Below are 23,258 nucleotides of genomic sequence, written 5' to 3'. Positions count from 1 at the left end.
GCCTCAGGAGGATAGTGAGCGGGCACCGCCGCCTCAGGAGTATTGTGAGCGAGCACTGCTGCCTCGGGAGCATTTGAATGTTTTTGTTAACCAATCCAGTAGAAGCCACTAGATGCGGCGCTGCTGCCTTGTTAATTACAAATATTGCGGGAAAAGAGAACGTCAATGTGGAGAAGATCTTGTTTATGTCAAAAATGAAACCAAGCTGTTCACACAGAACGCATATTTCATGCATTTTCTAGAGGGATATCTATCACTGTTGCACTCACATCTCGCACAAAAGGACCGCATCTTTTGAAAGCCATGTAAAATTAATGCAAGTTCAACTTTGAAAAAACATATCTCGAGACTTTATGGTGGGTTTTTCCCAATCCCACTGCAATTTGTGTTTTTAAATGAAAAATGTACTCCGTGTGATTGGCTTTCAGCCCTTTGTATTAAACTGCCTCGAAGGGAATATCGGTGGGCACCGCCGCCTCAGGGGGATCCTGAGCGGCCACCGCCACCTCGGGAGAATCGTGAGCAGGCACCGCCACTTCGGGAGCATTGTGAGCGGGCACTGCCGCTTTGGGAGCATTGTGAGCGGGCACCGCTGCCTCGGGATGATGGTGAGCGGGCGCCGCAGACTCGGGGGAACTGTAAGCGTATCAGACCGGGACGCTCTGGGAACGGGCGCGAGGTACTAGGTGCGGCAGACGAGGCCTCTGACACCCTTTGGATTGCCACTTTGGGAGAACTGTGAGCGGGCTGACTCCACCCTGAAGGCCGAGCCGCTCAAATGCAGAGCCAGGTTAATGTAGTCCTCCAGCAACTCCTCTGGAGCCCAGAATGGCATCAGGGACTTGAAGGGCTCGGCCAGGCCTCCCCAGAAGATGACCATGAGGCAGGTCTTCTCTGTCTCCGACCGATGAGCCACTCCAAAGAACTTCCTGGCGTACTCCTCAATACTCTGGTCTCCCTGACGGATGTGGAAGAGTCTCCCTGCTGGACCCATGTTGGCTGGCTTGTTCTGTCACGGTGCGGTAAGGGGCACCGTGGAAAAACAGGGTCTGCGTCAAAATGCAGGTAAGACTTCTCTTTAATAAACAAAAAGGCCAACAAGGCAAAACAAAACAGGTTCAGGAACAGGATACATTAGATGGCAACACAGCGCATGTATCCAAAACATTAAACAGCAACTACAATTAATAAGCCAGGCAGAGTGGTGAGTGAGAGGTGAATATATAGTCTGTGACAATGGGGAACAGCTGAGGGTGTAATGGGTGACAGGTGAGTGGAGTTTGGGGAATGGAGTCCGGGAGGACGGGAGATGGCGACCTCTGGTGGTGAGAGGAAGAAATGCAGTGCCCGGACTCATGACAGATATGGCTGAATGTGACGATTAAACTTCAAAAAAGGCTACTTTTTTTTTCATTAAATAAACATGAGCGCTGCACAATCAAAAACCGGTGCTGCGCTGCTTTGTGTTCTGCCATTACCGGGGAAACAGCAATATTTCTACCAAACGCGGCACCTGCTGGCAGAGAATGAGCATTTTCAATAAGCCTGTTGTTTTGTTCAGAGTTCAGACCAATGCGAAAATCTGCAAACACGCAGAGCTTTAAATGTGAACTGGTGGATCGATAAGAAGACAATGCATTATAAAAATCTAAACAGTAGGGTGTGCGATATATATGGTCTGCGATAATATCGTAATTGTTGTTTTAAGGATGTGCATTTCGAAAATATCGAGTACATCGCGAAATGCAAACAAAACAACTGATATAAAGTTGGTTCGACGTTTGACGTTGGATATTAGACAGATATTCAGCCACAAAAAACATCAATCAATTCTTAGGGAATGAGTATAATTGTATAAAATATGGCTTATTTGAAAAGCATTAGAACGTAGAACTGAACACACATCGAAGTTTATTTGTTTTACTCCTCCTCGATATGTTGCAACGCATATAAGCTGTGTCCAAATTCAAAGACCCCCACACGGCCTTCGAAGGACGCTTCGAGTCTAGCCTTCACAGAATTTCCTGATTGTGCCAGCAGGTGTTCCCGATTAATGCTCCTGTCGCGTGACATCGGTGTGAGAAGAGAGCTGCCATCCTGAGATTTGTTAATGAAACTGAAAATAACTATGGAGCCCGAATTGTTAGTTTTTGACTGTATTTATTATACCTTATACTGGAGGAAATGTTGGTGATGGTTCACCCCCGGCACCACCAGGTGGTGTATTTCAGGCTTAGCCAAGACCATGCAGGTAACTTAGGGATCCCAAGTTCAGAAAAGTAGACCTATATATATATATATATATATAAAATAACTATGGAGCCTGAATTGTTAGTTTTTGACTGTATTTATTATACCTTATACTGGAGGAAATGCTGGTGATGGTTCACCCCCGGCAGTGCCAGGTGGTGTATTTCAGGCTTAGCCAAGACCATGCAGGTAACTTAGGGATCCCAAATTCAGAAAAGTAGGCCTATATATATATATATAAAAGTGTTTAACACTTTTTTTTATTTGTCATTTTTTGTTTCAAGAATGAGGTCCAAGGTTAAGAAGCTATTAGTTATTTAAATGTAAAATGTTTTTTTCTCTATTTTGTGATAGTAAAAGACGGCTTCCCTTATTGATCACGTCACAGGTAGATTGCATGTTCATCTGACAGAGGATGTTAGGACAGTGGAAATATGCACTCCAACACTCTGGAGACCATCCCAGATGATATCCCAGTGGCAGAGACCGTACCAGGCTTTCTATTGTGGCAGCCCATCCAGATCCACCAGCACCACCTCATCTGAATGAAAGTGTACATAATTTTTTTTCTCTCAATCTTATGTATTGTTCATTTAATTTTTGTTGTTTTTTCTGATGTTGAATTGAAGTAAATTTCTGTCATTTAGAAATTATAAGTTGCTTTGCAAAAATAAACAATGTTTATAATTATTTATTTATCTTTTATTTACAAGTTTGAACTTATAATACAAAAATAAAGCAAACAATGCACAGAAATGACTTCATTTACAAATAACTAATCAAATTACAAAAGTAATGTACAGAACAACTTTCATTTCTTTTTTAAGTTTCCCAGCAGCCCCATTTTCTCCAGAACTGTCAACAAGACAAAAGGAAAGACTTATGAAAATTATTAAGACAGGACTGCAAAATATGACACCGCAGGACATGCATACAAAATACTCCAGAAATCATATTTCTGGATCATCAAGTTTGCTTAGAAAGTTTGCGGACATATCTTGTGTGACAGAGCTAAAATAATAACAACAACAATAATAATAATAAAATAAAAATATAAGCTATTTCAGTACATTCAAACACAATACTTACATTTATAGAACTAAGTGTATTTGTCAGCCGCCACAGAACTGTCACCCACTTTGTTTGAATAAAAACCCAGTCTTCACTGGCGCGCTATTAATTCTGGGATAGGGTAGGCTGCAAAGGATCCATCGGATGTATCCTTCATTTGCCGGAGAAACGGAGGACGCATTTGAAGTCGCGTTCGAATTGCGGCAGCCTTCATTGCGCCGCGGTGACGCAATCGGCCTTCAAATGCAGCCTTCGGAGGATGCATTGTGAATTGGGACGGTCCTCGTCGTGCCGCCGTGACGCAATCGGCCTTCAAATGCAGCCTTCGTAGGACGCGGTGTTTGAATTGGGACAGCCTTCGTCACGCTGCCGTGACATAATCGGCCTTCAAATGGGTCCTTCGAAGGACGTAGCCTATGAATTGGGACACAGCAATAGACTCTAGCAGGCACCAGCTAGCGCTTAGGCCAGCTAGGGACCGTCTACACAGTACACGTAAAGGATAAAACGATTCATGTTTTCCCATCGGAATGTTTTTTTAAAATTAACAAAACAAGAGCAATTTGTGCACCAAGGTCTTTGATGCTGCATTAAACAGTGTGTAAATACATCTAAATGCCACTTCAGATGCAGCTTCTGTGTTTCCATTGCAAAGATAACTTTTGTTGATACTGATTTCATTTGCTTGATAACAGCCCAAATGCAAGAATTTGACTCAAAGTTGATGTACACTTTTAGAAAAAATGGCTTAAAGGTAAAAATGCCCATAAAACTTATTGGAAAATATTAATTTCTCTCACTGCTGTGAACTGACCACACAGAATATGAAAAATATAAAAAAATTCAGGAGTCAGCTGTCCACAGTAGTTCTTAAGATATCAGCACAGTAACACACAAAATATCATCTAATTATCGTTATCGATAAAATCCCAGAAAATACAGAGATATTTTTTGTCAATATCGCAACCCCCTAATTTGTTAGTTAATTTATATAATAATTTATTGATAATAATTGTTTAAATTAATATAATGATTAATACTTTGACTCATCCATTTTCTTAAAAATTGTTTAAAGGCTGAAATGTAAATTTTTATCATTTTATAAAATTTTGTTTTTGTGAAAACTTGTAAATTAACTGTAAATTATGCTTTCTACAGTCATTTTACAGTTTAATATGTTACTATAGACATTGCCCTACCCCGCTCATATGGTATTAATTAAATTACCTTTTTTTTATTTAAACAATGGAGATGTTTTGTCAACTACCAATTTATTTATTTATTTATTTATTTATTGCTTTTCAGAACCAATTCTGAAATATATGATGCAGTAGGTGACACAATGGCTGCCAATAAATAGGAAAAATATGTATAATTCGCTTGTCATCAGATCAAAAATATAAATTTTTAACAAAACTGTTATGAAATGCTGTTTCACGGTAAGTTCGAAATATTTATGGCTGAGGTAACAAAAATGACGCTCGTCTATGATATACACTCATTTTAACCTGTTGCCAGCGAGTATCAGTTTATTTTCCCACATCTCACTGTTACCTGTCTGACCTAAGATAGATGACTGTTGTCAACCCAGCAATCACAGAATACAATTTGATAAAGGCCTTGTGAGATCTTTAGAAACATAGGCGAGAAGAAGATCTAGATGAAGGAGGGGGACAAATAATGAGATTGAGACGAGCAAGAGGAGCAATTGTTGAAAGGTGGACATTTAGAAAATTAACCAACAACAAAAAAACACACATGAACCAGTTGAAAGGCTAGGAAACATCAGAGCCAAGAGTATAATTAGAGCACACATGTGTTCCTCTGAGCTCTACAATTGTACTGTTGATGATAACCGCAACAGTGATAGGTGGGTAGTTTGACAGGCAGACTGAACTCATTACAGCCGAGGTGGAAGAGCAGATCTCAGCACACAACAGTGGCGCACACTGCCCTGCACTGCTACCGTTCCTGGAGCCCGGAGAGAGACATGAACACGGGAGCTCATTAAGACCCTCAGTCTAACTCTCCCAGTGTCTTAACCCGAGCCCACATCACATTCAGAGTGTGAGAGATTGACTCTGACTGTAGTGCTCACAGTAGCTGAGCAGAGCTACTGCTGTTGATGATTATTGGTAACTGTAAGGGAAAGACAGAAAGAAAAGAATCCAGAATGATCTTTGTTTCCCCTAGTGATTCTGTGACTTTCAGTCACATACAGGACCTTTAGAAGAGGGCTGTGTCTTTGTGTATGACTACACCACATGGTCCTCAATATGTCTCAAGCCTCTTTCATATGACTCTTTAATGCATCTTTGGAAAATTCCTGGTCGAACCAGGTACCAGTTGCATAAACTTGGCCGCTATGTTAAGACTGGGTCTTAAAATATTAGACCAAGGCCTTTGCTAGGAATTCTGGGCCCTGTGCACTGAATTTGCTATGGTGCCCTGCCATGGGCCCCTGTTACTCTGCTCCTATTACCCCCTGTCCGGCGCCCCTGTATTAGACTAATATATGTTTTTACTGTATGTAAAAAAAGATGTAAGACTAGTTGAAGGATTTCATGCACACGGCCACAGGAATTTTCAAACTGGGGTTCAGGGATATTTTATTTCCATCATTCATTCATTCATTCATTTGCTAATAAAAAAAATTATTTATTTTAAACTAATTGTTCATCTCTCCTTCTGTCATGCTTACGTCAAGAGCACAAACACGAAGATAACTCAATATAGACTTTTAATAAGATCTCCAAACGATGAAGATTAATCCAAGACAGTAGGGAACACAAGCATTCACAACAATAATAACCAGCAACTGAAACAACCAAGGAGAGATCTTAAACAAGGCAGTAAATGAGGGATACACAGGTGCTGAGGGTTAACTGATAATTGACTAATGCACTAATGACAACGGGAACAGAACCAAATATGGGTAAACAGGAACTTAAACCAGAACAGAAGACACAAACTAAATGAAACACACAACAGAGTTAATATCTGTGACATCACACCCCCCTCCCGGAAGGCGCGACCTCGTGCCGTAGAAGGTGGAGGGAGGGCGGGGGTTCAGGAGGAGGGTGAAGTGCTGGAGAAGGGCAGGCAGGGAGGCACGCTGATGACCAGGATGGCTCTGACGGAGGGAGGACCCACGGATGAGACAGGAGTGACCATGGAGGAGTAGACGGAGGAAGGAGCCAGGACGGAGACAAGAGGGAGCTGGAGCAGGAGGAGTCAGGCAGGACCCAGGCCACAGCCATGAAGGCGCCCACGGTGGAGCCGACGGAGGGAGGAGCCATGGTGGAGGAAGGGCTGACGACTGCGGATCAGGTGGTGGTGGAGCCCGATGTGGAGACGGAGAGCCAACGAGCCAAGGGGATGCCGAGGATCCGGGGGGCCAGGGTGGAGCCGAGGGCTATTCGGAAGGTTCATCAGGAGGCAGAAGATCAGGCATATTGGCAAACTCATCCAGATTAATTCCTGAGTCAAGTACTATCTCACCCTCAGCGGTGTTGCAGTGGGTGGTTTGTTTCAAGAACAAAAAACAAAACGAGGGGAATATGCCGCTTACACTCCTTTATAGGCCGGTTATTCTGTCACGCTTATGTCAAGAGCATGAACACGAAGATAACACAATACAAGATCTCCAGACGATGAAGGTTAATCCAAGACAGTAGGGAACACAAGCATTCACAACAATAATAACTGGTGAGAGATCTTAAATAAGGCAGTAAATGAGGGACATACAGGTGCTGAGGGTTAACCGATAATTTACTAATGAACTAATGCACTAAAGACAACAGGAACGGAACCAGATATGGGCAAACATGAACCTAAACCAGAACAGAAGACAGTAACTAAATGAAACTCAGAACAGAGTTAATATCTGTTGACACCTTCCTTGGCGTGTATGTTTAAGAATAGTTTGAATTTGTATTCAAAAATATTTTTAGCAAATTTCTCCTCGCAGATTTTACCTTTAGCTCATTCATTGAGGTTTTTAAAGCACTGATCTCTCTCAATATTCTTTGGATCAATATTTCTTATGAAAAACACTAAGAAAATAAATTTAATGGAAATATTATTAATTGAAAATGTTTTCCTCCAGGTTTATATATCTCACATCATTAAATATACTATAAAAATATCAACATCCTACTACTATATTAACATTCTGCTACTTTAACATTCTGAATACGATGTAAATATTTGCATATGGTATTAGTAGTAGTATTTAATTTTGCATTTATTTAATTTAACTTCTCATCATAATACTGTCCTTACTAATTTCCTCATACAATATTTAATTTTATTTATTTATTTCCTTATTTTGCACTTAATAATTTTTCTTTCTCAAAAGAAATAATACATTTCAAAACTTTTCAGCAGGGGCATTGGTATTTGGTACGTATTTCTCTTTTAAAGAACTGCCATTAGTTTTTCACTAAAGATAACACAATCGGAAGACATTTTGACTCCCCCCCCCCCCCCCCCCCTTGGTACCCTGTATTTCATTTTAGAACATTTATATCTGATTCAGTTTAATTAAGATTCCGTTTCTGTTATCATGGCACTATACTGTAGACTTAGCATTGCAGATTTAATGTGATAATTATTCTTTAAATGCCCTGAATTACCTTAAATGTGCTAATTGGCTGTATGCATCTCCCACCACAGATATATTTTTGAGTATTTCCATCAGAAAACGCATAATGCATAATTTCCTGCCATACTGCCTACTTTCTGGAAAGAGCCTCCCCCACACGAGCCTACACATGGTCTGTTTTTGGTCTGCAGTTGAAGTGCACATTTTAAACTTGAAGTAATGTCCTTATTCTTACCTCTGTGGGTGTCTAGATCGCATACAACATAAAAAAATCACGCATAAAAAGTGAATTCGCTTGAAAGGCATCAAGATACCCTTCTCCGCACCACTGAATGATCCCTTTCGATGGAAACCGGTGCTTCCGCAGGCAATAAAATGACTGTTGATTCGATTACCTGCCGTTTCATCACCTGTGTTCATGGAGGTTATCGATAGGGCGTCACATTACTGATTCTGCCTCAATTCAATTAGCTGAAAAGATATGTGAAACGCTCTCTGGTCATACCGTGCTAACGCTGTTAGCATCACCGCAGTCCTTGCTTGAGGATGCTTTGTATGGTATGGTGGTGAATGTTTAAGTGAGAGAACAAGACAATATCTTTATCTTGCACCTACACCAGCTTGCCCGAGTAATACATAGTGTATTTCTTATCCGAACAGCCAGTGTGGCTCACAAAAGGAGCAGTTTTAAAGAGAAAAAAGCAGTTGAATACAGCTCATGCACAGGTGTGAGGTGTTTGTAGGTTTTTTCACTTTTGTCGTCCTGCAGTGCGCAACGTATATCAAGGCTGCTAAGCAATTAAGCTAATTGGTCACAGAGGCATTCGTTATTGACGTGTCATGCTAAACACTTAGCTTTTGGAGCTGCCGCTGCCACATTAGTCGTTTTGAACATAAATGCGATTTCAGAGCGAATGCAAAATAATGTTACTGGCACTGTTCCAGCTCACTTACTCAAATGAAATCTTCATTGAATGCATTAAATGGCATATTTAAATGTGGCTATAGCCGATTACAGTTCTCACTTAAGCTTTTATGGATATAATAGAATTTTCAAAAAAACATTGAAGGTTCAAAGGCTGAATCTGTGAAGGGCTTTAATGTGTGTGCCTTTGCGTGTATACATGTGTAGCCTTTGTAAGGCTGTAGGAATGTGTCATCCGGTACAGATCCTGCAATGCTTTTTATACCGCAGTATATCTTCTGTAAAAAATGGATACATAATTGGAATGGTTTCTTTCTGACATGCTGGGAGTCCAGTTTAGACACAGTGTAATTGTAGGAGCATTATTATACTAATGCAATAATATAGTTACTATAATAATGTATAATTTAACAGCCATCACTGCTATTCATATCAGCTATTTTTAAAGTCTTGTTTTGGCTTGTTACATATGTTGCTCACTACCATTTAAACGTTTGGGGTCAGTCAAGGTTTTTTATTTTTATTTTTTATTTTTTTTACTTTTGACTTTTATTTGAAACAAATGTTGTTCTTTTGAACTTTCTATTTATTTGTATAACCCTGAAAATATATATTAGTTTCCACAAAAATATTAAGCAGCATAGCTGTTTACAAAATTGATAATAAGTTATAATGTTATTGAGCAATAAATCAGCAAATTAAAATGATTTCTGAAGGATCATGTAACACTGAAGACTGATGGCTGCTGAAAATGTCTTTACATTGCGTTTTAAAATATAGTCGAATAGAAAATAGTTGTTTTAAATTGTAATTATATTTCACAATGGTACAGTTTTTTTTACTGAATTTTTGACTAAATATATATAAATTTTAGTTTTATATATATTTAAAAAATCTTTGGTTATTATGGCTATTAAAAAAAAAACAGTGGGGAAAATATTATCTTAGAACATAATGCATACAGGCATGTATTTGCAAGAATAATAACTCTATTCCATATCTAAACAACTTGAAGATTTTGGTCATACTGCCCGATTCAAGTCTATTCCCCCCCCAGGTCACCTTGAGTTACGAGAACATAACTTAAGAGTGTCAAAGAGAATGGTAAACGGGCAGGAAAAGAAGAGTTATGGATGAGAAAAAGAGGGATGGGGAAGGGAAATGAGAGGAGGAATATGTCACAGAGGATGAAAAGAGTGAAAGCGAGGTATGGGGCTTTAAGATAAGATGGAAACGGACACAATCAGAGGGGATAAGCTGGCCCGGAGTGGCCGTATCTTCCTCAGTCAGACCTGATGGGTGAAGATGAAAGTGGGGTCGATATTATTGAGGGTTAAAGTTCTCTATTTCATGTTAATATCCATTGATGAATGGGCTATATTTTTTTTACCTGCTTTTAGCTCATGGATGAATGAGTGGTGGGATAGCTTCATCAGGCATAGTCACCTTTTCAGGGACATTTTCTGCGGCAGCAAGTCCATTTTTCATCAAAGATAAGATGTATCACCTCAAAAGAGTCCTTTCTTGACACTTTTTACATTGGAAGTCATACTAGGTGACTTGTGAATGAATGCGGTCATCTTAACCATGCTAACTATGGTTAACATTCCTTTTTATCTATATAATGATATGTGATATTGGTTTCAAGTGTCAGACTTTATTTCTCCTAAGCTAATATGTCAATCTCTCCTTTTCTCTTGAATTTTCTGCAGTGGTGTTTGAAGACTGCGCTGGAAATGAGGGTGTGGAGTTTGAAGTATCAAACCCTGACTTCCTAATAGACGAGAAATTGAATCTGGTTCCCAGAAGAGACGTGATCGACAGCGGAGATGTCATGTTTGTCCATGGTGTCAACAATCATGTCGATGACATGGCACAGGTGACCATTATGGGAGCACCTTCCAGATCTCCTCAGACACTCAGGGTAAGCGTTTCTCTGTGAGCTGATTTTGTGTGTGTCAATTTGTTAAATGGCCTGAAGTCTTTAATCTTGTCATTTTAAATGGTCTTCTACGCTGGGGACATCGTATGTCTGGACACCCATGATTCTGTTCTTTCAGAACTGCATGTATGCGTCAGTCAGTGTGTCTTTACTGCCATCATATTGACAGACTCCAGCTCAGACTAAAAATTACCCATCATGTCCTGTCATGGTATCCATGAGGACAGTCACATATGTGACCCTGGACCACAAAACCAGTCTTAAGTCTCTTGGGTATATTTTTAGCAATAGCCAAAAAAACATTGTATGGGTCAAAATTATCGATTTTTCTTTTATGCCAAAAATCATTAAGATATTAAGTAAAGATCATGTTCCATGAAGATATTTTGTACGTTTCCTACCGTAGTTATATATAAACGTAATTTTTGATTAGTAATATGCATTGCTAAGAACTTCATTTGGACAATTTTAAAGGCGATTTTCTCAGTATATAGATTTTTTGCACCCTCAGATTCCAGATTTTCAAATAGTCGTATCTCGGCCAAATATTGTCATATCCTAACAAACCATACATCAATGGAAAGCTTATTTATTCATCTCTCAATTTCAAAATTGGCCCTTATGACTGGTTTTGTGGTCCAGGGTCACATATTTAATTTAAAGGAGACCATTGGCAGAAATTAACCTTTTCTTTTTTTATTAAGGGGGAGAAATTGCCCCAGTGGGGCTTTTTTATGTTCATAAAGGCATTTTTTTTTTCTCTAACCGTATAAAAAAAAACACAGCGTGTTGTCTAATTATGTTAAATACTTCATTTGAATCAATTCATTACAATGAATTGTCAATCTGACCAATTTACCCTTGAAATTAATTGAACATTAAATAACAGTAGATGTACACCATGCACAAGATGTTATAACATATACATTTAAAATAATATCTTGAATTCTTTTTTGGAGGGTTTTCTTGGTTAATATTGATTGTAATTTAATTTCAATATAGACTATATACTACTGTTTAAAATGATGGGGTCAGTAAGATTTTCTCTTTAAGAAATGAATACTTTTATTCAGCAAGGATGCATTAAATTGATCATAAGCGATATTAAAGACTTTCACTTTGGGATAAAATATTTCTAATCATTGGTCCTTTGAACTTTCTATTCATCAAACAATCCTGAAAAGAGTATCACAGTATCCATGCAAATATTAAGTAGCACAACCGTTTTTTTCAATGTTGATAAAAATAAGAAATATCTCTTAAGCAAATCAGCATATTAGAATGATTTCTAAAGGATCATGTGACACTGAAGACTAGAGTAATGGCTGCTGAAAATTCAGATTTTCATCACAGAAATAAATTACATTTGAAAATATATTAAAGTCATAATGTAATTATTTTTCACAATATTACTGTTTTCTTAATGCATTTTTAATCAAATAAATAGAGCTTTGGTGAATGTAAAAAACTTTTCAAAAACATTAACAAATCTTACTGACCAAAAAACCTTTGAACAGTAAGTGTGTATAATCATGATTTTTAAGGACAATAAAAAAAAAAAACCAGCTTAAACCAAACTTTAAACGTTTTTTATTTATTTAAAAATAATTCCCCCCCGCAACATTTAGGTCATAGCTGTATTATATTGCATATAGTGCCATAGTGAATGAAAAGCAACTAGCTCCCACCTCTTTGAGATAATAAACTATGAATTATACTCTCAAATGAGATATATAGCATGAGTGAAGTGATTGCTATGCGACACAGCTTGGGGAGAACAGCAGCGTGTGAAGAGGCTGAGGCGAGAGCCTGGAAGCAGGGTCATTATGGATCATACATCCTGTAATCACAGTCAGACTAAGCCTTCAAAAATAAACCTCACCCCAACCCACTGGTTTGTTCCCGGCAGAAAACCTTGCATCAGCTAGTGATTGCCGAAGGGAAGCTCTTCTTATTGATGCCATATTTGACTTAATGCCCATTTTATTGGATTTTGATTATTGATAAGTGCGAGTGGAAATGGAAAAGGCTTCCGTCTTTCCCCAGAGGCTGACGTGATGTAATTCTAGCTGTCGTACAAGCACAGCACGCCTGAAGAAAAGGCCTTATGAGAAAAGTGTGAATTCAGGGTATAATTCAGTATTTTACAGAGGATTAATATACAAATTAATTTCATGATTTGTTTTCCTTTCTGGTGTTTCTATGTTTGAATGAGACAGTCTTTACTTGTGGTACCACCAAATGGAGTGAAGAATAAAAAAAATGCTGTGAATTTGTAAGGCCTTGACATTTCATACTCTTCAATTTGTAATCTGCAGAAATATACCAGGTTCTTTCTTTCACAGTCATTTTTCATTTATTCTAAAGAAGAGGATGACCTGGTCACAAGGTTAAAGGTCGGAAATCGTTCTTGTTTATTGCCTTTACTTGTTTATTGGCCTTTCTGGTGTCTTTAGCCTTGGCCGGTGGTAGTAATGTAATCTCGTTGTTTTATAGAAAGTGGTACATCATGAGTGTTAAGTTGCTTACCGTGCTGAAAAATAAAACATCTGAAAGCATTCTAAGGTTTTAGCTTGTCTGGTTTGATCGTTTTATTATAATTTTAAGTACTTGTCATCTAGAAGTTCCTGAAAGTTTGGGTTTACACAGATCTTTTGGGAAAAATTACTCCAGGCAGAGAATCTGCAATGCAAACCCTGAGGTTTCTGTCTGGCACTCTGACTCCTCTCTCCATCTGGATAAATGAGAAGTCAGAAATGAGTAATGATATATCCCAATAGGGCAGTCAGCAGCAGAGTGGCAGAATTGACAAGGACGCGATGCCTCTGACAACCCTGAGCCCTAATTATTGATGAGTTTTGATGACTTAGGAAAAGCAGATTGAGGGTTTTGATCACATTTGAGCATTTTCTGCACTGTTAAGAAGACTGAAAGGATTTAGGTGTTATAAAGCATTTCTCAACTTTGTTGACACTATAAGACCGTGGGAACCTTGATACTTCAAAGACCATTGAGAACCAGTGTTAGAGGGAAACCAAGTTTATAAAATTGCAAATGGAGAGCTCAATTAAAGATCAACTATGACTAACGGGTCTAGTTTTGGCTAGTTAGCATGGGCCAGTTAGTACCTGCATCTGTCTTTATTGACAGCCATTAAAAAGTAGCTGTACATTTTGACTAAATCAATTTATTTATTTGCTTATTTTGAAATAATATAAATTGCAAATATAGTAGCAGTTTTAACTTTTTTGGTGGGAGGGCGCTTAGAAGAATGAAATGCATTTTTTCTCTGTCTGTTATCTTAGACATCACAGCTTAGGATAGTTGCTAGTGAAAGCTTTTGATTGTGCTCTTTTAGTGCAATCAAACAAACCAGCATTGTGAGCATGTCAGACTGTAATTTTCCCATAGTTATTATTCACATTGGCATTAGGTGATTGCCTTTACAAAAAAAATTGTGTGCCCAGAAGTGTGTGCCATCTACATTTTTGGTACCCACAGCAACCAAACAACTGCCTTTGAGATGACTGTGAATAACAGATTTTTTTCAGGTATTATAAACCAGCTCTTTGTCTTGGGAACTCTCACAGCACAGCCACAAAGGTTCAAGTGCCCATTTTTCAACACTACGCCATTAGCAGCAGCATTAATGTTACTAAAATAGCCATTATTACAATGATTCACTTTGAAACCCACAACAGAAACCCTCACCATGTCTTCTGTCACCTCTCTCTTTAATGAACCTCCCTAGCTTGTTTGTCTTTTCACAAGTTTTGACAGTTCTGGGGGCAATCATGGAATCATTTGAGATGTATATATAAAAAAAATACTGTTACAATCTCGCCTCTCTCCCTATCTGCACATATTTCACTGAAAGTGTCATAAGTGTCATTCACACTTATTACCATTAATTATCTTTAATGTATATTAATATTTATTACTGTAATACTCTCTCTCTCTTTATATATATTTTCTATATTCAAACATTTCATTAGTAATTTAATTGATTATTAAAATAATTTAAGTAAAAAAAAAGTTGTATAACTTTAGCACTTCTTGGATTCTATTCTATTCTATTCTATTCTATATTTTATTTTATTTTATTTTATTTACAGTCAAGTGCACATACCGAGGTATGGGTGACAGTGAAAATTAGATTAGGACATGACCCAGGTCAGACTTGAACTTTGGTCCCCATAAACCAGCAGCTCATTTTGTGATGTTAAAGTTGCTTGCATTGCGGTTTTGACCAGAATTTTCAAAAGGCAGCTTGGGTGGCGTAATGGTTGAGGCAGAGAGCTGTTAACCGAAAATTTGCTGGTTCAGTTCCGTGCAAGGAGCTAACCATGAGCCGTCAGATGATTGCAGGGATTGAAAATAAGCGAAAACATATTAAAACTGCTTAACACACAATTTATTTGCTAAATGGTGGGAAGAATTTCAAAAACCGTAATCCTCAATGCAGCTCAGTGATGCAATGTACTCTATGGCTGGGATTCGTATGCCACTAATCTTTAAGCCGCCCTGTTTCAGTTATTAATGAGAGCTCAAACTAGCTCATAGAGCAGAGAAAGCTGAAGCAGGGATGATTGTACCTCTGTAATTTATGAACAGGAAGCATTAAAGATTCATGACTATCTTCTTTTCAGCATGTCAGCATGCTCTAGCCAACAGTGTTCATCACTGGCAGAGGGAAGGCATAGCGAACACATACAACAGACCTTGCACTCTGTTCTCAGAGCGGCGCGGTGTGCTTTTTTGTCCTTGAGAATGCGGCGGGGGAAGAGTGGCAAAGGAAATCATCAATAACCTCAACGCATACCTTCATTTTTCCAACAGAGAAGGTTCTTAAAGTTCCATCAGTCTTTCTCATTCTCTCCATCGCTCACTGCAGCGAGTCGATGAGTTGACGGAGATGTTTCATCTTCACCGTAAGACCCGTCACTCTATCACTTATGCCCCTTATGTAGTGGATGAGAGTAACATAAACTCCCCTTATGATGGGAGGACATATTGGTGACTATCTCATGGAAAAGGGCTCTCAGCCAAGGTGAAGGGACTGATATGATGTTCTGTTCTGGCATGTCATAAGTTTCAATACAGTGACTGAAAGACACATAGTGACTTTAAAGCAATCTCTGAAAGGTGAGCTATAGACTGTATGATTATAGTTTGAATCATTACACCAATGACAATGCTGCATTTCCATAGAAAGGTCCTTTAAAGAGACCACAAAATGAAATCCTCATGCCATTCCAAAACTGTATAACTTAACTTTCTTCATATAAGATGTTATGAAGAATGGGGTGCAAATCATGCAGGTTTGGAACAATATGAGGGTGAGTAAGTAATGGCAGAATATAAATTTTTGTGAACTGTCGCATTAAGAACCATTTGAGATTTTATGCAAGGTTGTGTGTTTTTGATATTAAAACTTATTTGAATGAATCATTTAAGTGTATGATTCAATGACATGCTTGTTTCATTTGAATCAATATTTCTGAATGAATCGAGTGAAATATTCAGTGACTCACTCATAGACAACAATCTGTTTCCTTTTTAATAATGCAGTTAGATACTTTACAAATAGAAAGTAATTCTACTCATGCGATTATTTTTTATTTGATAAATTAACAGATGTAATACGAAAGAAAAAAATATATAAAAATTTGTTACGTCTTTTATAAACTAATTTGTGTCAAAAAATAATAATATAAAACAAATTGCTCTGACACTGCAAAAAATGCTTTTCTAGCTTAGATCTTTTGTCTTGTTTCCAGCCAAAATATCTAAAAATTCTTAAATCAAGACAAAAATTGTCTTGTTTTCAGAAAAAACAAGTCGAATTCAAGTGAGTTTTTGCTTGTTTCAAGCAAAAACTCACTTGAATTCGACTTGTTTTTTCTGAATCTAAGCTAGAAAAGCATTTTTTGCAGTGGACACAGATTGATTGAACGAGCTTCAAAAGTTCACGATATATACGTAAATGGATCAGCTTGCTCCATCTCTGAGTGTAGGTATCAAATATGGCCAGGCTATGATTCACATTACGTGGTGAACAAATGACTGTGCAAACAAATTCTGTCCGTTCTATTCCACCTTTGTCATCCTGACAGCCTTTGGGCTCCAGCAGCTCTGAATCCAGCCTCTCACATTACCCCATGACTCCACCGCTGCTACACCTGACCAAAGACATCCAGCAAGGACAGGACATGCTGTGCTTCCGATGCAAATGGAAAGTTTGTGACCGCACCCCAACCATTTCCCGCCCAACAAAAATTACATGAGTAGGACACAATAAATAGCTTGTCAAGTTAACTCTTTGTCTGTGGAGTGCATGTTTAGTGGGTTGGAATTTAGAGAACAGGAGCAAAAGAGATAAGCTAACAGAAATAGAAATAGATGGAAATCGAAGCATAAAAATTACTGGATTGACAAAAAGAGCCTTCTTAGTGGTGCTTTTCCAACCTTGACAAACTATGTAGTCATTGTAGCTGCTGTTTTCCAGTTGCTACGAGGTGACATTCTTTTTTGCCCTCCCTCTTTCTCCCTCCTCCTTGTTCTGCCTTGTAATGCAGCTCAGATTGGTTCAATGTTGTAATGAGTTCAGATGCATGCTGGGATCTGTGAGACGACATGCTGTCGTCGTGTCCTCAGCTTCAATTCAGCTGAAAGGCTGCTTATGTGAAGCGTAAAGAAAGGGTTTCTAGAGCCTTGCTGAACAAACAGAAATATCATAATCCTTTTTTTCACTATAAAGCATTTTAAGACTGTTAATACGTTGCTCTGATAATAAAATTCATCTCTGTGTTTAATGGCGTTCTTTTGCTCATGACAGCAGGACGGTGAAAGTAATTCCCTCAATAAAGGGAGATTTTGGAGAGAAACAGTAGTGTGTATCTGCTAATGACATCAAAACAACAGCAGGCTGTAATAATTCATTTAAAGAACAGATTAAAAAAAAGAAAGAAATACTATTAAGACTGATCCGTGGGGATTTATGATACATTTTTCAGTTTTGCAAATCCTGAAAAACATCACCCATCAATCTTAATATCAGCCTGAAAAGTACTTGAGACACTCTTGCTCACATTAATAGCTCAGGCTGTCCCCAGAGATGGTGGTGTGATGTATCCATTTCACAAATGGAATCTTCTGTCCGGGAAGATCAAGATGGGCCATATAGGTCATAATGCGATTTGCTAATGTACTTTAATTATTTCTCTGCATTTGGCCATTCATGTTTAACTACTGCTCAAATTGCATTTTATTTTTGAGATAAAAAAACTTTGAAATGACTGGTTTGTTGAGAACAAGGTGGTCTGTAATGGCTTGGGAAAGATATCTGTTAGCATTCACATTCATCTCAATGGCAGTTGCTTTCCTAGCAGAGAACTTCCTGGAATTTGTTGAGCTACACTGCAAAAAAAGTTAAAAATATAAATGTCTAAAAGTTCTTGAAATAATATAAATTTACTTAAGAAGCAATATTGCATAAAATATTAAAACTTGCTTTCAGAAAATGTATATTGAATACTAACATATTTTCCCCATTTGTTATAAACAAGTTAACAGTTAAATTTATCGACTTAAAATACATGGCAAAATACATGATTTAAAACACAAAATGCGCTTATATTTAAGATACAACCAATGAAAACAATTCTTTGTCTTATGCAGTGTTGCTTCTCAAGTACATTTATCTGGTTTTGATTTTTTGATATTTTCTCCTGAAAAATAAATCAGTTCATTGTAACAACTCATTAAGTAGTTGGGGTCAGTATATTTTTTCCTTTCTTCCCCCTTAGTGTTACAAAGGTTTTCTCTTTTAAATAAATACTCCTGAACCTTCCTGAAAATCCTGAAAAAATATTAAGCAGAGAATTCTGAAAAATGCAGTTCCAGCGTCTAACAGTAGGGCCTAGCTTGAGCATGCCAATAAGCTAAGCCTTGGGTTTGCGGAAAGCATTTTGATCCAGGTCATCAAAAGACATTATAGGGCCATTTACTCCTGCCACATGGCCGTCTAGGGCCAGCGGGAACTTGCACTGGTTGCTGCCACCATGCTAATATATTCCGTTTCAACCTGCTGTCAATGTTGAGTGACAAATATAATTTGCGCTGCCATCTAATTTTCCTTAGGGGCTGTAATTGCAACAGTGTTGACAAAGAAAAGAGAATAGAACAAAATGGCGAGGAAGAAAGAACGGATCAGAGAGGGTAACATGAGAGACGCTGATTAGCTTGGTTATTGAATTGAGATGCTAATAAACTTCAGTAGTCACAAGGAAGGCTGAGACCCACGAAAAAAACATTTGCTGCATTTTTACACCTTAAGTGGGATGAGATCTGTGGCTCAGATTGCATGTTCTGCATCTTTATAACTATTTTATCTGGAATACTTTATTCTGATTGGTCAGTTGTAACATTCTGTGTTCAAAAAATTTCCATAATAACTACTAAACTATATAATTGACCGTTACCCATGGCAACCAATCTCCTACACAGTGTTAATGTCCCTCTGTGCTCTTTTTTTCTTTGTTTGCTAAAATTATTTTAAACTAAATCAGTATTTCATTTCTATATATTTACTTATTTGGTGTGTGTCTGCATAATAAGCCAGATAATGTGCAGTCAGGCGGCCATTATCGCAAAATAAACCCCATCAGTGTGACATAAAAGTCATATTGAGTCAGTGATATTTTGTGATAATGACCAGCTGACTATACACTATCCCTTATACAGTTTAATGTCTCTTTTTGTCACTTCAAGGCTCAGTCTTCACTTAACTCCATTTAGAGCTGCAGAATGAAAGCTTGCAACATTATTTGCTTAGTTTAATTTTCTGAAATAGGACATGGCTTTCAATTAAGCTTCTATCTAAATAAAGGAAGCAATGGCAGCAAAGGTGAAAAACCACAGTACTGCCGTAATTACCACTTTTAATGACTTTGGTAAGAGCACAGCGTGCCTTGTTTGTATTGATGTACCTGCCAGAGATTTATATTAGCGCTATCAGATGTCTGCATAGTTCAGTAACCCTAATAGGATGTATTGTGTATTTTTCTATCCATTCAAATAACATTATATGGCCATATCCAGTGTAAGAGTTGGTAGTGTCCTTCATGAAGGGATTTACATTGATTTTATGAAGTATTCATAACATTATGGGACTAATGTGATGTATAATAACATAGTGGTTAAAGATCTGGGATGGCAACTGAAAGGTTATAGGTTAAAACCCTCCAAGGCATGATTTATGATCCATCACCGTTGTCCTCTTGAGCAAAACAGTTAGCCCAATAAATGTTCCTGTAATAAGTGTACATGAAGTCCCTTTGGATTATATTAGCTAAATGTCAAATTACCTCTTAATATGTTATATTTGACATTGAAGTAGAGTGACACATAATTACACATGAATTTCTTACATTTAAACTATTTTCAGTTTTTTTGTCTTGTCTGTGCTGTGATTTAGGAGATCCTGGGTCTGTCAGACATGATGCCATACCGATCCAAAAGATCCCTGCTGGTGCCCCCCATGTTTGTTCCAGAGAACCAGCGGGCCCCCTTCCCAAGGTTAATTGGAAAGGTAAGACCTTCCATTTACCACTATGGTCCTGGTCAACCATATTTTGCTGTGTGGACATAAGTGTGACAGTGCTACCTGATGGTTTAGATAAGCCATTATTCAGTTCTTTGGTTTTCAAGCTTACTTAGCTCTGGTTCTAAAAATTCAGATGAATTAGCAGAGAAATTATGCTTGGAATGATATATTTTCGTAGACCAACCCGGAAGTTAGCATCACCCAGGTTCTCACGGGGAAAAAAATCCAAAAGTATTTTTCCATTAGCTTTTGGATTATTGTAGAAAATAAGCTCTGTGACAAACAAAAGTTTATGATTCTTACACTTTTTTATCAAGGTAATCTTCACAAACAATCACAGCTTTTATGAAGCCTAAATACAGTCGACAGAATTAAAAAGGAAAAGTTAGGCTCTAAATGAACTGCACAAGAGTCAAATGACTTTAACTTCAGCATTAGGCTTCTGGAAAGTCTTTCAGTTTTCATTTAAAATCAGTTGGAAAGTTTGAGTTTGTAAGAGTGCAATTATAAATACAACGAGGCTGTAAAAGTGGACTAGTGAGTAGATGAGTTTACCTGTTAGTCGTGATGATATTTAGTCTCCCGACAACCATTGCAGTTCTCTTAAGCCACTTGCTAGCAGCCACCTTTCAAGACACATGAAAACAACAAGTCGAGTAGGGTAGCACTGATCATTTTATGGGTGATCATTTCACAGGGGTGTCCAGACCTGTACCTAAAGGGCCACTGTCCTGTAGAAACCTAACGCTACAAACCCTGAACACACCTGAACCAAAGTAATCAAGGTTCACTCTCTAGAAACTCCTAGGCTAGTGTGTTAGAGCTGGTTGGAGCTAAACTCTGCAGCATATTGGCCATCCAGGAGCAGGACTGGACACCCCTGTCACAGAATAAATTGTGTCAGTATCTTGTTTGTGTTAAACACAGATTTCATTTCAGGCATTTAATCAAAAAGCCATTTAAAAATAATGTTGGGATGATGGAAACAAAAGTGAAAAAGAACTCGTTTCTGGGTTTAGGGCTTATTCTGGCAGCACTCTATTAGTGAAGAAAAACTGCAAAATTTAAATTTTACTGCTGAGAATACAGATCATTGCTGCCCTAGCCAGTTTTTTTTTATGTTTTCCTTTAAATTCTCCAGAGTAACCTTTGGTCTGATTTGCATTGCATTGCTGTGTCAGTTTGCTACGGAGTTCCAAGGCTGCTCTTTCAGCTGTAATTGTTGAGCAGAGTGAAGAAACTCGATGAAGATATGCGTTGAAAGTAATTCTACTGAACTTGAATTTTCTTCTCAGGAAAATATTTAATATTCTATGAAAATATTAATGAAAATGCCTGGAATTTGTTGAATTGTTTGTGTCATTGTTTCGGTTGATATTCATGTATTTCACGTCCTTTGTTTGGCAGCTTTTCTTGTCTTCTTGGTTTTCTCAGGTCTCTAGTTTTTCAAGGACCTCTGAGACCAAAGATGGTGCAAAAAAGAAAGCAAGCATAGAGGAAAAATTGTAGGAAAATATAACAAAAACCAGACTTTGCACATCATACTTGATTAGCAAGCTTGAGATATTGGAGTTTTGCCCTAGTTGTGCCCCTGCCCATTTTTTATCAACATCCAAGCCTGCATATATGAATGTCCCAGAGGAGATACTGTAGATTTTTGCAGAATATCCCTGTTTGGGCTTTGAGGTGACGCCATCGGTTCAGCCCTGGTTTTTAATACAATAGTCGAGTGCTGTTTTACCATTCAGGGAGAATGATAAAAGACAATGGAAAATATATTTGTTTTGGAGATGTGTCTTTACAGCAGGAAACTAAGGTAGAATCAAATGTTTTCGGCACATTCCTGTTCATTTGCTTTCTGTGGCTGTGTCTCAGCGTGGGCTGGGGTTATTCCTTGGCAAAATAAAAGTGCTAGATTACTGTGGCACAGTGAATAAACCACAGTGCGTGCTATTTTTTGTGGTCTTTATTCTAGTGTTGAATGCAAGGGCTGAAATATATTGCAATTCCTCCCACCGACAGAATAGCCCCTCTATACTGCGCATAGATTACGATACTTCAACAGGTGGCAGAAAATACAGCAAGGTCCATTGAGAGTCTGATGAAGCTGACCTTCATTCAGTCTCTTTCTATATACATCTACATATCTACTCTTTCTCAATCTATAGTACCTATTTTGCCGCATTTTCACTATAATGAAACCATACAAGGGGGGACTGGCTACTGTGACCAATTCATTTGATAGCGCTGCTCTATATTGGAAACCGGGCAAAATGAATTTTCCACATGGATAAATCTTGTTTCCTTGTGCTGTTTACCTACCATATGGCGTACATTCATTTTTCATAATTTTCACAGAACGGGAAGACTGAAGGAAATTGGGAATCGCCCATTAGGATGATGGAAGCTTGAAGAGAAACAGAGGGGTTTCCCAGATGTTTTCTCTCTGGGAAAGGCAGTAAACATGTTGGGTGTCTGGGAAAGCCTTCTGTTTCTTTTTCAATTTCTGTCATTCTAGTGGGGCATTGTTTATTTTTGTTATTGCCATAGAAAGACAAATCACGCTGCCGCTGATTATTTACTCGCAATTTTAGAAAAGCCACTAACTGAATAAGAGACACTGTGATAGATTTGCCATCACAATCCTTCAAGGCACATTATATTATAAAATTTAGTGTACAGTCTCTGGTTTCATACTGACACCTACTGGTGTGGATGTATGAAGTTAGTTTTTTCATTGGGGCCAATTCACACAGATACAATTTATAACATATTTTCCAAAAGTACTGTCCATATATTTATCTATAAATTCTCTAATGAGGAAAAATGCTCCTCCTATCTTTTTGTTATTTTTATA

The 23,258-nt window shown here is 38.0% G+C and overlaps 1 protein-coding gene across 1 annotated transcript in view; it reads left to right on the top strand.

Moving 5' to 3' along the window:
• The window catches only part of LOC107587012 (cadherin-13-like), a 171,739-nt gene that overhangs the window by 132,607 nt on the left and 15,874 nt on the right, over positions 1–23,258 (top strand). Inside the window, exons 3-4 of the mRNA XM_016274605.1 lie at positions 10,565–10,776; positions 20,273–20,386. Of these exons, the coding sequence (XP_016130091.1) occupies positions 10,565–10,776; positions 20,273–20,386 (326 nt within the window). The remainder of the gene's footprint in view (positions 1–10,564; positions 10,777–20,272; positions 20,387–23,258) is intronic.

Source organism: Sinocyclocheilus grahami, unplaced genomic scaffold (genome assembly GCF_001515645.1).
Source record: "Sinocyclocheilus grahami isolate Dianchi unplaced genomic scaffold, SAMN03320097.WGS_v1.1 scaffold88.1, whole genome shotgun sequence".
In the NCBI taxonomy this organism is placed as follows: domain Eukaryota; kingdom Metazoa; phylum Chordata; class Actinopteri; order Cypriniformes; family Cyprinidae; genus Sinocyclocheilus; species Sinocyclocheilus grahami.
The sequence above is the reverse complement of the archived record's forward strand: the minus strand, read 5'-3'. Positions and strand labels throughout refer to the sequence as shown.